Source organism: Melozone crissalis, unplaced genomic scaffold, assembly GCF_028551555.1.
Source record: "Melozone crissalis strain CALT ecotype California unplaced genomic scaffold, PUWL_Pcris_2 ptg000005l_1, whole genome shotgun sequence".
Lineage (NCBI taxonomy): Eukaryota > Metazoa > Chordata > Aves > Passeriformes > Passerellidae > Melozone > Melozone crissalis.
The window spans coordinates 31,941,682-31,956,810 of NW_026535783.1; the positions used below are offsets into that span (position 1 = coordinate 31,941,682).

At 38.2% G+C, this 15,129-nt stretch overlaps 1 protein-coding gene across 1 annotated transcript in view; it reads left to right on the forward strand.

Annotated features, from left to right (window-relative positions):
- ROR2 (receptor tyrosine kinase like orphan receptor 2) overlaps nucleotides 1-15,129 on the forward strand; it is a 44,109-nt gene that overhangs the window by 18,170 nt on the left and 10,810 nt on the right. Inside the window, exon 5 of the mRNA XM_054289426.1 lies at nucleotides 13,861-13,988. Within this exon, the coding sequence (XP_054145401.1) occupies nucleotides 13,861-13,988 (128 nt within the window). The remainder of the gene's footprint in view (nucleotides 1-13,860; nucleotides 13,989-15,129) is intronic.

Sequence of the window (15,129 nt, forward strand, 5' to 3'; positions counted from 1 at the left end):
CTGACAGTCTATCTTGTTATAAAACCTGATTTTTTAATCTCATGTTACTCATGCATTTCAAAGATTACTTCCCACCCTTCCCCCCACTCTTTTTAAACCCCAGAACACGTGTAATTCAAGGCAGAGTTAAAGAGCAGTGGAAATACTGTTTTGGGTTGTTTTGCACCACACCAAATCACAACTTCTTGCCGCATGACATTGCTTCTTCAGCTTGAATCTTCCACTTAAATGCTTTCTAATCACAAGTAAATAAATTATGAACAATCTAATGCATTTTATATTATTTAGTGGATAGTAGTAGAAATTCAGTGTGCTTACAAAGTTGATGAATTTTAAAAGCCAGATGTGTATTTAAACTAATATACATACCATCTCAGAGTAGACACAAGCGTCTGTGTTTCTGCCAGTTTTTGTCTGGGGAAACTATTACAAGTGGTAGGTTTTCTTCCTTTCTGTGAGAGGGAGGGAAGAACTGAAAAAAGATGTTTACAGGAAATATATTGGCAGAAAAAATTATAATAGTTTGCTTCAATCTGTTATGGTCACTAACCCATGTTGCTCAGAACTCCCCAAAAACAAAGGAAGCCAAGCATATGCACAGGTGATTAAAAAGAAATCTTCATGAAGGTTTGACCCTCTTTTTTGCTATTGTATAAATCAAATGCCCTTGTGCGAATTAAACTGTAATGCAGATGCGCTGCTTTACTGAGGGAGACTGGTGTCAAAGACAAAAAAGCAACCCTGCAGGACTTGACCTGTATTTGGGCAAGGTTTCTAAATACCTTAGGAAGAAGTAGTATTTAGTTACATTTCTTACAGTTAAGCTAACTTAGGGTTAAATGTCAGAAGTGCTTGCCCCCTTGTTATTAGCAGTACTGTCAAGATACTTTTAAATACTTTTAAATGGGTTGGCTCAAGTAATGAATGTAATTCATTATATGTGGGCTACAACCATGCACTACACCAAACAACACAAACACTTCCTTTCCTGAGTGTTCTTTTTCAAAAATGTAGGCCTTTAGCTTCTATATGAATATTTAAGGGAGTGGCTGTTTTCTGTGGGTGAGAATTCTGTTTATTTGGAGAACCTGTTTCCTACTCTGCAGAATAGTGGCTAGGTTTTTGATAGCCAAAAAAGCCCAGGCTGTCATATCAGGTGAGCTGTAAGGTGTGACTCATAAGCTGTGCAATACATGGCAAAGAGCCAGTTTACAGCTCTTTGTAAATGTGTGACCCCAACACGCCCTCTTCCAGCAAATTCCAGATCAGCAGCAGGTGCTTAGGTTTTAGCAGCTCAGAAAAACAGTTTATATTAAACTACCAAAGAAGTTGCAAGCAAAGTTAAGCACTTGTTATTCCCTTTAAGGATATATGTAAATTGATATTCAAAGTAGTAATGGCCCTTGGGGTTTTGGCAAGTAGCTACTGCAGCTGTTGGACATCCCTGATATAACCAGCAATCTTTAGTGTGTTTAGATTTTACTTCTTTCCCTCTATCCCTTTCCTACTCTCATTTGTTCAGTAGCTTAAATGGCTTTCAAAGTATTTATTGTATGTCTTACAAAAGGACAGTTATATGTCCCTGAGACTTCCTGTAGGCATTTGATGTCACATTGAGTTTAATTAGAGTTCCTTAGGATGCTGAATAGCCTTTAAGTGCATATAAGGAAAGGGTGAATGTGTAGTTAGGCACAAAGATAAAGGAACACTATTCTAATGAAAAGTAGGTAATTTAACAAAATGAAATAATGCTGGAACACCACACCATAAATCATCCTTTCAATTTTTATGGCTTTATGGTTAGATTTTTCCCCACTTTTGTATTATTATGTTCTCTATTTCAGTTTGAAAGAGCCAAAAAAACCTAGATGCAGCTAATGTAGTGTACTTGAGAGAAAGTCAAACAGATGGTATGAACCAATAGTATTTGAACAATTCTACTCAAAACTAAGTAGCATTAACAGTGATGGAGGGAATTATTTTTGGAGAAGGAAAAAGAAAATTCATTAAGAAAAATCTGTTCTTTTAAATTGTTATTGCTTTGTTAAGTCTGAAGTCTGAAGTATTTGAGGTATTACTACTCTAAAAGTAGGGCTGCAAGAAGCATTTGTCATCATCAGTTTCTCATACTCCTCAGAAAGCTTAATCTTTACTAGTAGAGGAGTAAACACACAGAATAGAAAGTAATATAATAAAATACAATACAATAAAGTATAATTCAGAGCAATACAGCACAATAAAATACAGTAGCTCCTGTTGGCTGGTACCTACAATGATCATTTGTTCCAGCTTCCTGATCACTCCATTGATGAAAGTTAAAGCCCATTATTAAGACCATTGTTCAAATGCCTCCTTTTAAGGCACTAGCAGGCACAGGGCATTGACTACCTCTTTAGAGAGCCTGTTTAAGTTTGGCCACCCTCTTGGTAAGGAAATGTTTCCTGTTGTCCATTCAGAACCTCCCCTGATGCAGCTTTGAGCCATTCTCATGCGCACTGTAGCTGGAACCCAGGGAGAAGAGACCAGCACTTCCCCCTCCTCCCCTTCTCAGGAAGCCATAGAGAGCAGTGAGGTCACCCACCAGCCTCCTTCTCTCCAAAAGCAGCCAAATCCAAAATCCTTAGCCACTTTTCAGGTACATAGCTTCCAGCCCTTCCACCAGCTCTGTTGTCCTCCTCCGGACCATTCCAGGACCTCCTTCCCACCCTTCTCAGAGCGTGGGGCCCAGCCCTGCACACAGGACTCAGGGTGAGGGCACCAGGGCCGAATCCAGCAGGATGATCCCAATCCCAGCTGGTGATGCTGTGCCTGCTGCCCCCCGGGATGGGGTTTGCCCTCCTGGCTGCCCAGGCACACACTGCTGGCTCACCCTGAGCTGCTGCCCACCAGCACCCCCAGAGCCCTTTGGCAGGCCTGGGGGTCCTGCTGCACCCCTTTTTCTATGGCTTTCCCAGCCATAGAGTCATTTAAGTAGGAAAAGACCCTAAAGTTCATTGAGTCCAGCTGTAAAATGCTACATTACATAAAGGCGTACTCTCAGCTCAAATATCTGTTAAATTATGCAGGAATTTGTAACATGGCGCTACAAGCATGCCTTAGTAGCTAAAACATGCTTGTGGATGTGCCATGTTACAGAGCTGAAGCTGTAGTCACTTTTCAGGTTGGAGCTGCCATGGATTTCTACTCATTTGTAGATAGCTGCAAAGTAGCATTTTTACACCACACTTGGTAATTATTGTAGAAAAGATAACCTCAGTGTCAGAAGTTTAGCTGCATATTTTTTTACAGGGTTGGGGGAGAGAGAGAAAAGTGATAATGTAACACAACATCAGTAGTTTCAAGATTCAGATACTCGATCAAGAATGTACTGTGAGTGATCATTGTAGCTTTATATACTCTATGGCTCAGACTGACCGGTGTGTCAGTATATACAGGATCTCACTTTTTAAGCATTAAGAACTAAATGCTGAAATACGAAACTTGGGGAAGCATTTGTTCTCCTAATTGAGTATGCCACATGTTTTGATTTGGGAACAGTTTATTAACGTTAAACCCAATTACATTAATTTACAGAGCTGTGGTTTTGGCACAGTTGCTGCTCACAGAGTATCAAGCTAATGATGTTTGCATAGCATCATGGGTGTGGCATCTGAAAATAAGTTAATTCTGACTTCAGAATATGAGCTGTTTTGCCTGTGGAACAATGCAGCCAGCATCCACTATTATAATGCAGAAAGTTTTAAGTGCAGAAAGATTTAAATGGAAAAATGTGACAGTCAGGATTAATTGTTTGTACACAGAAAAAAAAATAAAAAAAAAAGAGGAAAGGGGTCTTTAAAATAGAGTCTGATAAAGATTCAGTAAGTAATTTCAAGTCCGAAGGAAGAAATGTAAGGGGGAAGTTACCCTTGGCATTATGTCAAGGCTGGATGAGCACTCCAGCCTCCCAGCATTTTTGGGTGATTCAGGGCACTCTTACCAGAAAAGGCAAGCTACGGACCCAAAGTCTGTTCATTTTCACCCTCTTCTAGTGGCTGAAGCAGATGTGTGTCTGTTTATTTTTAATTTTTGAGAACTCTACAGGCCTTGCTTGAAACTGTCATAGAATTTCCTGTGGAGAAAAAGCTAATTTTCCTAATTTGGAAAAAACCAACAAACCTATTATGTGAAGTTATGACAACACACGAAAATTATTTGATGAGTTCTGGATTCCTTAGCCATGCTAGCCAGACCTCGGCTGCTGGAACAGATGACAAGTGGATAACACTAATAACAGACTGCTGCCTCCAGTACAGACCAGCCCAGAGGTGGAGACGCATCCCTAGTCATCCGTCGACAGACAGAAATGGCGAGACACAAAAATTGTTAGGTTTTGCTCTCAATTTGAGGGAGACGTCAAATGGTGCATACCTGGTGGTAGCCATGGCATGCATCCCTGCCCTGACTCTTCATCCTGCTTCCACAGTCCCTGTCCTCCAGGGCCCAACGCAAACTCCTCATGGCAGCGCCTCAGTTTACCTTAGGAGATCCCCGTGGGTGCCAAGCAGTTTTCCTGTGTCACACACAAAGGGTGCAAAGCCTGCCGTCAATTTTTCAAGTAGATAGAATATGCTAATTTTTCCTTAAGACTGGAAAACTGACATTTCAGTATTATATGTTCTTAAATAATTGATATTTCTGTAGTTTGAATGAAAGTGTTCTGCAAAAGACTTTGAGGATGCACACTTCTACATATAATTATATAGCAAATTTATAGCTGATGCTGTGATAATTTCTAGCTATTTTACAAAGCTCTCTGCTATCAGGTGTATAATCTCTGTGGTAACTGAGATAGAAAATCCATCTTTGTTCTGTTTAAAAAAAAAAAAACAGAAGAAAGAAGAAAAAAAATTACGACAGTACAGTTATTTTCACTTCTTCATGTGCTCATATTCTTCCAGAAATGATCACATTTTTAATGGCATGGACACTTAAAACATTTAATAATGAATTTTGACTTTTTAACTTTTTACAAAAATGTTCTAACTTTTTAACCTCTTATAAAAAGGCAGAAAGTACTTTGTAGAAAGCTTATATTCCCCATAATTTAAAAAAAAAAAAAAAAGGGAAAAAAAAAAGCCAACCGAAATGAAAAGCTTTAAGATATTTCCACAGGATTTCATTTTTATGTTTTAAATTATTCCTTTCTCCTCCTTTTAACCTTCCCTCCTCTTTGGACTTTTATAACTTGCAATTTTCAGCCATGCTTGCACAGTCTTTTCTTTCAAGACTTTCTACTTCCTTCCTGTCTTCCTGGCATATATATATATATATAGTAGTCTATCAGTAGATTTAAATCAACTGAACTATAGTAAAAAATTCCTGTTTGTGATCTGTTAGTGATGTGATCCCTTAGCCACATCCCTCCTTTGCTGAAGCCCGGCCAGCCGGGTGGAGCTGCCTGGTCCCCTGCGCTGGCCCCAAGGCGTGAGCAGCCCCACTGCTGGAGCCCCCTCTGAGCTGCCCAGGATGGCCCTGATGGGGTTTTTTTGCTGTCTGATACAGCAGCAGTTTGGAGATTTTCAGCTGGTGGACTTTTCTGAGACCTTTTTGGAGCTTACTATGTGTACTCACTCACTCAGGGTGGCATGGCAGGATGAGGATGGAAAACAGCTAAGAAGTTTGCTTTCCTCTGTCGGCAGAGGGAAGAGGGAGCTGTTTGTTAGAGGCTCTTCAGAGAGGGTCTGTTGGCCCTGCTCACTTTTCTTGGAGATGTCAGAGAAAGACAATTTATTAGACAGTCATAACACATTGAGGGGGATAGCATGCCTTGAAAAAAAGGGGTGGGGAAGAAGGCTCATAATGGCTTCTTTGGTGAGTGAGAAGGTGGAATGCTTCATGGCCAGGTTCGTGTTCCCATGTGTTGAAATTAGTTTTCTGAAGGTTTTTCTTTTCAAATTTTTACTAACCATGGTTGTAACAGAAATGTTTCTGTTAAAAGTACCTGACATTCAGCAAAACAAGTCCTTCCCTGGACTGCCAGCTGACTCGTGTGATTTCAAGATTTCATCCCAACGTGCTAACACCTATGAAAGCAGAGGGAGAATTTACAAAAATGTCCTTTGAGTTAACTGAAAGAGAGAGTTTGTAGGCAGAAGGTAGAATGTTGTTGGCAGAATATTAGATCGTCAGTTTGAAGTTATATGTGTTAATCAAGAGGATTGTGGCTGGTTATACATCTAGGGACAATCCTCTATTTCTTACAGAAGTTCAGAACATTGATGTCCTTGTTTAGTTTTGCTTCCTTGACTGGTTTACCCAGGTTGTTGTAGTAAAAGCAACCCTGCCACCTATGTCTATACTTCTGTATGTGCTGTACTTGGGAACTACAACATTTTTTGGTACACTGAAAACTCTTCTAAAGATGCAAAGCAGTAATAAATACCTGTAGATATGATACCAAGAAACCATAGCAGCATGCAGAGTTACCAAATGAGCAACCTGCCACCGTTTCATGTGTTTCTTTCTCTTGTATTTGTTTGCCTGTGAGGGCTGTTTTTCATGTTATAGAAAAAATAGCGGATGAGTGTGTGAAAGAAAGGAAGGCAACACCATTTTCCTTTGGTTTAATCCACTTAAATTATTGATCGTAGTATCTTTTATCAAGGACCCACTCAGCTAAGAGTGCTGACACCCACTTAAGGCAATGCCCATTGAGGAGACCAATTTGGGTCATGAGTCAGTGAAGGCCTATGATTAAACCCTATTGATGTTCTCTCCCTTTCTTGTCTTTAAATGATTTTTAAATATTTAGCAGCAAAAGACTCCTCCTTCCACAATAACATTAGAAAATATGTTTAAAATATTATTTAGACTATGTTTTAGAGACAGACTTTGGAGCCTGAGTTTCGTATTTAAAAATACTGATTTCATAATCCAATTTGGCAATATTTTCAGTAGCCTACGTATTAGGTTGTTTTCAAAGTTTACAAGTTGGTCTTTGACAAATGTCTTCTCTTTAGTTTGTCTCAAACAATAGTTTCATTTGTAGCTGTTTTTTTACTGATGACATTTCAATGTTCCTTTATGTATAAGCTGGCTTAAAATGCTCTCTCAGGTCCTATGATTAATATGAACAAATACATCATCTAATAGAAACAGTAGAATAAAGATCAACAGTTATTTTTTACTGATTTTAGGCATTGAATATGGAGTTTCAGTTCACACTGTATTTTTTAGTAACTAGTAGATAAATATCTAAATCAAATGCAACACAATTATTCTGTTCAGTAATTGGAAATTTCAGTAAATTCTTTAAGGGATTCTGTGATGTACTACTTTTCAAATAACAAGCACAAAATGTTTGTCCATGTTGTCTGCTAAATGTAAAGGGAATCTTTTTTTTGGGGCTTGTTGTTACACTGAATAAGCATTTGGTAACAGAAGTCACAGGCCATATCCATTGTGAGTGTAAATTGTCATAGGCCCATTAACTTCAACTGAGCTATGACTATTTATACAAATTCCCCTGCCTGTTAGGTTTTTGTTTTTAACACTAGGCTCCCCTTCTTTTCTGATAGTATTTCTTAGGTTCCTTTAGTGCAAAGGAAAAGTTTTACTGTATTCTAAATATTTCATATTCTAAGTCTTTCTTTGAGGAGTTAAGTACATCAGTATGGATTTCCTAATATCCCAGGGGCGCGGATCTTTAGACGCAGGCGAAGATGTGCAAACAATTATTTTAAGTGCCAGAAAGGTGGGTTATTTGCAGAAGCCTTTGGTCAGAGAATGAAACTGTTTGTTCAGAGGATGGATACAGGTAGGGCAGGAAGCCTGTGCTCTTCTCCCATGATGTGGGTGCAGGGTGGCCTTCATTCAGGCAAGGGCCCAATACAGCAGTCAAGTTGTCCCTGCCCACCCATTAGTTTCTTGGCTTCAGCAGGAAGGGTACAAATGGGCATGTGTGGAGTTTTGGGTGTTTTATGGTTTGTGGGTTTGGGATTTTTTTTGAGGTTTTCCTGTACACCTGGGTTTTCAAAACTACACTAAAAGCAAATACCTATTTGTGTGTGTTACTGAATTTCTGCCCTGTGTTATGGCTGATGTCAGAAGCACCTGGCATTAGCCTAGCCCTTCAGTGGATAATAATATTTCAAACCATACTTTCTAAAAAAATTATATTCTTTTTCTCCCTCAAATATTTACACCTCAGTGCTATTGCCTTGAAAGTCAGTAGTAAAATTTACGTTGATATCCTGTGACAATGCGCGGCCTATGAGAATGAGCAGTTTTAAAGCCCGTTGTTTAAAAGACAGCATTTCTTGAAAAATTTTTCTTCATGGTGAAACAAGAAATTGTGTGCTGTATTTGATATTTTCTCGAAGGCAAATATACAAACCTGGCCAGAAGGTACCTAGTATTTTTCTATGATAACATTAATGTATATTCACTGTTTTTGAAAGGAGGCAAATCCTATAGATGCAATATGGCATATGACAAGGGTAGCATGTTTTTTTTTCTCTCAACTCTCATCTGTGGCCTATTGGGGGAGGAAATATTTGGGGATGTAAAATCATTTTAACCATTGAAAAGTGATCCTCTTGTGAATAGGCTTTACTTCTCAGCACTATGATGTGATATGATACACATCAAGAGTAGGGGTAACAAATTACAAAAACTGTAGTTCAACATTTTAAGATGTCCTGATTTTGAGATTCAGTATAAACAAACATATAAATAAATAAATAAATATGTATCTATAGATGTAAAAACCCCGAAATAACTTTTTTTTTTTTTTACTGCAGCCCTTTATAATGCTCTTCTCCATCAGAGAGAATTGCCTCTCTTTGATTAAACATAGACCCTTTATTCCTTTATTCCTTTATTCTTTTTAGTGTTGCAGGTCAAGAAATTTCTGTGATATATATTTATGAAGTAGCCACACACTAGGCTAAGTAAACTAATAATCTGAAATACGATGCCTATCCTTTTTCCTCTGATCTTGCTGTCTGTCATGATAATTCTCTTTACACGGGTTCTGACATTAGTTATCAGGTTGTAACTATCAGAAATCCTGAGACATCCTGATAAGATGAGCAACTGTATACCAAATGTTGTATTTCTCTAAGAATAGCAAATAGGCTGACATATATAATTTGTCTTTTCCTTCATCTGTCATAGTCTGTGGTTTTCAGTGCATTTGTCCTTGCTTTGCCATTCTGTTTATAATGAAACATTAGTGGGAGGTCTGAGTATTTAACAATTCTTGATTAAAAGCTGCTCTAATCCCTGGACAGCATGGCAGAGGGTCAAAGTTTCAGGTTTATTTGTTGTGGGAAAATTTATAGGAAATTTAAATTGCATTTAGTTTGCTTGTGGGAAGCTTCTATAACAAAGTTTCTTCTACTTTTTGATAGCTAACCTTTGGAATATACTATTATAATCTATGAACTGGCTTATGTTTTACTTTGGTAAAGCGTAGGTTGAGAATATGTCTGTCCATATAACTGCTATGGTAGGTTGGTAGGGTGTTATTAAATGAGATTTTTTCCAATGCATTAAATTGAAAAACTTACTCTTTTTGAATTTTCTTGAGAACTTCTGAGTTTCTTCCTATGGCTGGTGCATGGTGTTTTGTCTTTTCTATTTTCAGGAAAATAGTTTTAACTTATAAGTTTCTGCTGTCTTTGTAACTAAAACTTGTGGTATGCAATCAGAATAAAGGTGTCTCACTAGCAAATTAATATCTGGTTATCTGGAACCTCTCAGTTCCTCTTTCATAATTCACTTTGTGAATCCTTGCTAAAAATAGAGCTTCGTGTGTTTTCTCTATTTCTAAGGAAAACCACAAGTCTGCACTTACTGTGTTTTCAGGGGCACTAAATACATACTGAAAACGTGCCTCAAATTCAGGTACTTCAGAAGGTGATTTTAGTACTGAACAGAGTTTCCATGGTTGCCTTTTTTTTTTTTTTTTTTTACTGTGATTTTTTTGTTTCTTATGCCCTCTAGTCTGTTCAGCTGTGGCAGTGGCAAAAAATAGGTGGTGTTACAGAGATAGCATATAGTGTATTGTGCCCAGACATATTCTTTCCACATTTCAAATTTTCCATGAAGAAAAGCATCTTTGTTGCCAGTGTGTTTCCTTCTGTAGTATTTTGTTTGGTGTGCTTTCTGTGTCATATGCGAAATTAAAGTAATGCTTAATGAGAGGATGGGGTAGTGATGTCCACTATGTTTTTTTCCAGAACATCTAAAAATCCCTTTATGTATTTCTAGAGCAGATAGCAGATAGAAATCTTATGGAAGAGTTGCATAACCTCCATCTAGAGAGTTTTCTATTCATCGTGCTAGGTTTTATTCCTCTTCAGAGGCACCTGGTTCACCCAGTTCTTCCTTTATAGACCCAGATGTTCCTGGAAGTTGTGATTTCTAACAATGGGAGGAGTAGCACTGTATGATTGAATCCGCATCTTTCTTCTACACCTCTTGCTTGGCTAATTCTCCATTTCATATGGACTTCTACCCACCAACCTGAAGGCAAGCTGTATTTTATGAGGTGTTGCAGTGGATGTGTGATGAGGAACTTGTAAATGCTTATCAGTGCTCGGTTTGTCAAGATGTTTTCAGACCTTGTACAAGTTCCATATTGTTCATAAAAATAGTATCAATATTTTGGTTTTATTTTGGAGTGACTGAAGTAGTAGGTTCTTCTACTTTTGCTTTTGATTAGAAACCCTAGTTCTGAATGGAATTGTTCTGGCAGAAGGTTACCTTTTGAGTCTGGAAAACTGATAACACTGAATCTGAAGTATGGAAATTGGGGTTTTATGAATAAAGGTCTGTTTAGTCATATTCTTTACAATTTTATTTTTAAATCCAAACTCTGGTCAAACATATGTTGCGTAATTGGGAGGAGAGTTGACTCAGTAAGAGAATACTTTACCTCCATTCTAAGTGCTGAGAAAGTTGTTTCCAGGTGCAATGTAGTTGGTTCAGCCTTCCAGCAAAGGTGCAAAAAAGACAAACACTTAGCATGTGTCTGACTCTGTTTTGTAAGAAAAAACAAAAAAAAATCTTTAAAAATGGAAGAAAATCACTGGAGAGAAAAGTTAATGCTACCTTGAAATATGTGCAAACTAAAGAACAAAGGTAAAAAAGTACCTGTGGTGGATAGCTTGTAAGATTTCTGCAAGTGGAGCAAATTGAACTATTCTGGGTTCCTTTTGTGGAGTCAGATTTCTCTTTCACCAGGGTTCTTGGTCAGAGCAGACATTATGGTTCAAGCAGCAGGAAATTGAAGAGTCAGTATTTCTGTCTGTTTTCAGCAGCTCTTAATTAATGCTCTGATCAGCAACTAAGTTGCTGGCATGTTGCTCGGAGCATGATTCAAAGCCACACATGGTTCCAAGGGCTCCCGTTTGAACTGCACATTATACCACTCCTATGTTGTTCTGTCAGACTCTCCCCAGGTTGCTTTTTGTTGCAGATTTTTTGCCATGTCCCAAGGGTACATATAGGTGAAGGACAGAATAATCTGTCAGGAGACTCTCACTGCTGCCACTTCGGCAGCTGAAATTAGTTTTTTTCCTAAGAAGACTAATCAAATTTTGTTCTCTCAGTACCACTACTAGTCAAACAGCATTCACTGAGTTTTCTGACCTGACAAAGTTGCATGTAGAATAACAGCCACACTACTGTCAGAGTTAACTGACATCAGGTTACTGTTTACTTTTGCTTGTGTCCATGGTAATGGTCATATCTAGTTTAGTACAATCAGCAGTTGACTATAACATGGGAGAGGGGAGCATATGTGTGTATTTATAATATCTAAGCTGTGTTTTAAAGTTCTTGACAAAAATAAATAAACAGAGCTAAGTAAGAGGTCACACTGCTTTTGTCCCCAAACCCATGCTGTTTGGAGTGTGCTTTTTTTTTTTTTCTTTTTTGGTATTGGCAAGAGAGCCCTGAACTGAGACCTGAACTGTGAGATACAGTTTCAGTAAGATACTTTGCAGACTTTGTTCAGCAGGATAGGGGTATGAATTTACTCTTTAGAAAGAGGTCAAAAAGAGGTTTCATATTCATTCATCTCCTTTTGGGAATTGCTGACTTCCTACTGAGGTGGTCAAGGATCATAAAACAGGCACAGACAAAATGCTTTGATATTTTTGTCCCTTCAGGCATGATGCAATTGTTGCAAAATTACAGGTTTTGTTGTAAGAATGAAGGAATGTCACTGCAGGGAGTAGTTGATCCTATGACTCCTCCTTTACTTCATACACCCTAATCAAAAACTTACGCATCTTTGAGGAAGTAGAACTTGTGTCAGGGTTTGTAGAAAAAAATGTGCTTTATGAATATTTAAAAATAATAGTGTGATAGGAAATAAAGACCATATCTGGATAACAACTGCATGATATGCTTTATATCCATGACTTCTCAAGAGTCCTGTTAAATCATTGTGTTTTTGGGAGGCAAAGAGGAGATGCAGCTCAAGTGGTGATTGCTAGTTCCACCTTTTGGCTACCTGTACAGACAGTCCTGCCCAACTTTCCATGGCCAAAGAGTAAGAAATATTGGTACCATTCCCCTGAAGTGGTTGGCTTTATCAGGGAGACACAGCATAGGAAAAATGAGAAGATCCCTAAGATAGAGTAAGGTATGAGTGTGAGGGGCCTCAGTAGGCATAGGCAATGTTGGCTAGCTGTTGTCAGAGAGAGGGTTTTCATGCTGATTTCTCACAGCTGAAGTTATGAAATTTTACATGTAGTCACTGACAGTTTTTTCCTGCTCATGAGATGTCCAAAGAAAGGGTGGAAGTATTTGTAAGGGAATGGGGAACCTACATGACCAAAACAGGTGTTAATATCCAAAGATAATAAAGTAAAAAGTGCAGAGGAGCATTGAAGTAATACTTCAATGTTGGTATTGGAGAGGTATCTCAGACTTTTGAACCGTTTAGTTACAAAAGCTAATTAAGTATTTAGATACCCTACTCTACATTTTTTTTAGATTTTTTTAAAATTTATTTCTGGTCCATCATGCAGTATATGGCATGATGTATATAACGATCGGGTTAGTGAATCCTAGCACAGAGGCAATGCCATGCTGGAGGAAACACATGACATACTGGATATTTATTCTTTAGAGAGTACTCTCTCTCTTAAGTCCCCTTTCAGTGCTCTGACAGTTATGATCTGCAGATTGGCTCTGTATTATTTACAGGGGTTTTGGGGATGAAGTGTTGAACCACTGAGCCTTTAGGCTAGAGCTTTTGTGCCAAAATATTTATGTTGATGTAAGGGAGTGAAAGGCCCAAAGCTTCATTGAATTGAAAACTATATTGAAATACATGTTGAAAGAGAAATTTGGCACTGACTTTCACTAGAGAGAAGAGGAAAAGAGGTTATAGCCTTGATTACTCTTATTTCATGTTTTAATTCAAGCTTGGCAAGAACTCTTCTGCTATCCACTACAGGAAATGAAGAGCGGGAGAGAGAAGTGGAGAAGAGCACAAACTGCCTAATTTTATGGAGTACCGCTGGATGCCAAAAATGCATGGGGACATGTAACTAGATCTATGTTGCTGTCTCATTCTAAAGGCTTTTTAAGAGATCCATCTGTCAAATTCCATTATTATTGTTTTAAAATTAATGTTGGGGTTTGTTTTTTTCTTTCTGTAATGAGCTGTATACAGGATCCCTCATTAAGACTTCCAAGGTAAGAGAGAACTGGAGGAAAAAGCTGCACCTTAGGAATGGGACAGTTTCAGGTTTACAGTATTTTGAGCTTTTTCCACTTTTATAAGAATATGTTTTGTAAAAATCCACTGGCAGCAGAGAGACATCTGCATATGAAATCCTAACATGTCTTTTGCAGAGAAGATTACCATGAAGATGGGTTCTGTCAGCCATATAGGGGAATTGCGTGTGCACGGATCATTGGAAACAGAACCATTTATGTGGACTCCCTCCAGATGCAAGGGGAAATTGAAAACCGAATTACTGGTAAGCTTACACATCTCTTTAGCAGGGAGAAAGTAACATTCATAAAAGTATCCAGTTCAGGTAAAAACAGTGCTATCATCCTTTTTGTTTTGTCAGCCAATGATGAAGACATCTTTATATTAAGGTTTTGAGGGGGTGAGGGGTGAGCCTGTTTCCCACTTGAGCAGCTAGTAAAATTTGGAGCAAGGAAGATGAGTATCTGTGGTAATATGTAAAGCTTATTCCATGTCCTTAAGTGAAATGTCAGAGTACTGAATTTTTAACAGCTTCTAGTTTATACTGGAGCTTTTTGCATGATGGATTCAAAAAGAAGATTTTGATTTTTTTAAATGGATTTGTGATAGAGTGAAAAAATACTGATCTTTTATTTTCTTGAAAAAACGTATGGTGGCCTTTCCCTTGGGCTTCTTTCCTTTTTGCATAATTCTGGCAGAGTCTGGATTTCACATTGATTTATATAAAACGAAGTTGACCTTCCTGTGCTCTGCCTATGTTTAATCTTTCTCTGAACATACTTTTTGTACAGAGTTGCAAACATGCATCCAAACCTTAATGATTTTTAATGGGCTGTACGTCAACATGGGTTTTCTTCACTGGATATCAGCTAGCTGATTTTAGCAGCTGTGACTCTGATGTACACAAAGTAGAGCAAGCAAAATGAACCCATGGAATAGAGCAAACTGTTTGTCATAGTGTATAGCAAATTAGGTCAGTCCAGCAGGAGCTGATTTGCATCCGGCCAGATACAGCTCACTAATGGACTCTCCAACTTCAACATAACTAGTTGCCAAAAAGAGTTCAACTTCACTTGTCAGCTCTAACTCCCTAAAGACATTACCTTGAAGATTCATTGTTAATCCAGGAATCCAAGTATTCTTTTTTTCCTGTTCTTGAAATGGTGACCAGGTTCTGGGACTGGCAAAATCCAGGTGCTGACCTTTACTTACGCTATTACAACACATTCTACTCCTGCCCTTCTCCTGTACTGCATTGCAACTCCAGCCTCTTTAAACATTATGCTATTAATTAATACATATTGATACTTTTTTTTCTTTTTTCACCAGCTACATAATCTCTGTCCTGCTTGGATGTTTTTCAGCAATATGGAAGTGTTTAACTATCTGGAATTACTAAATCTGTA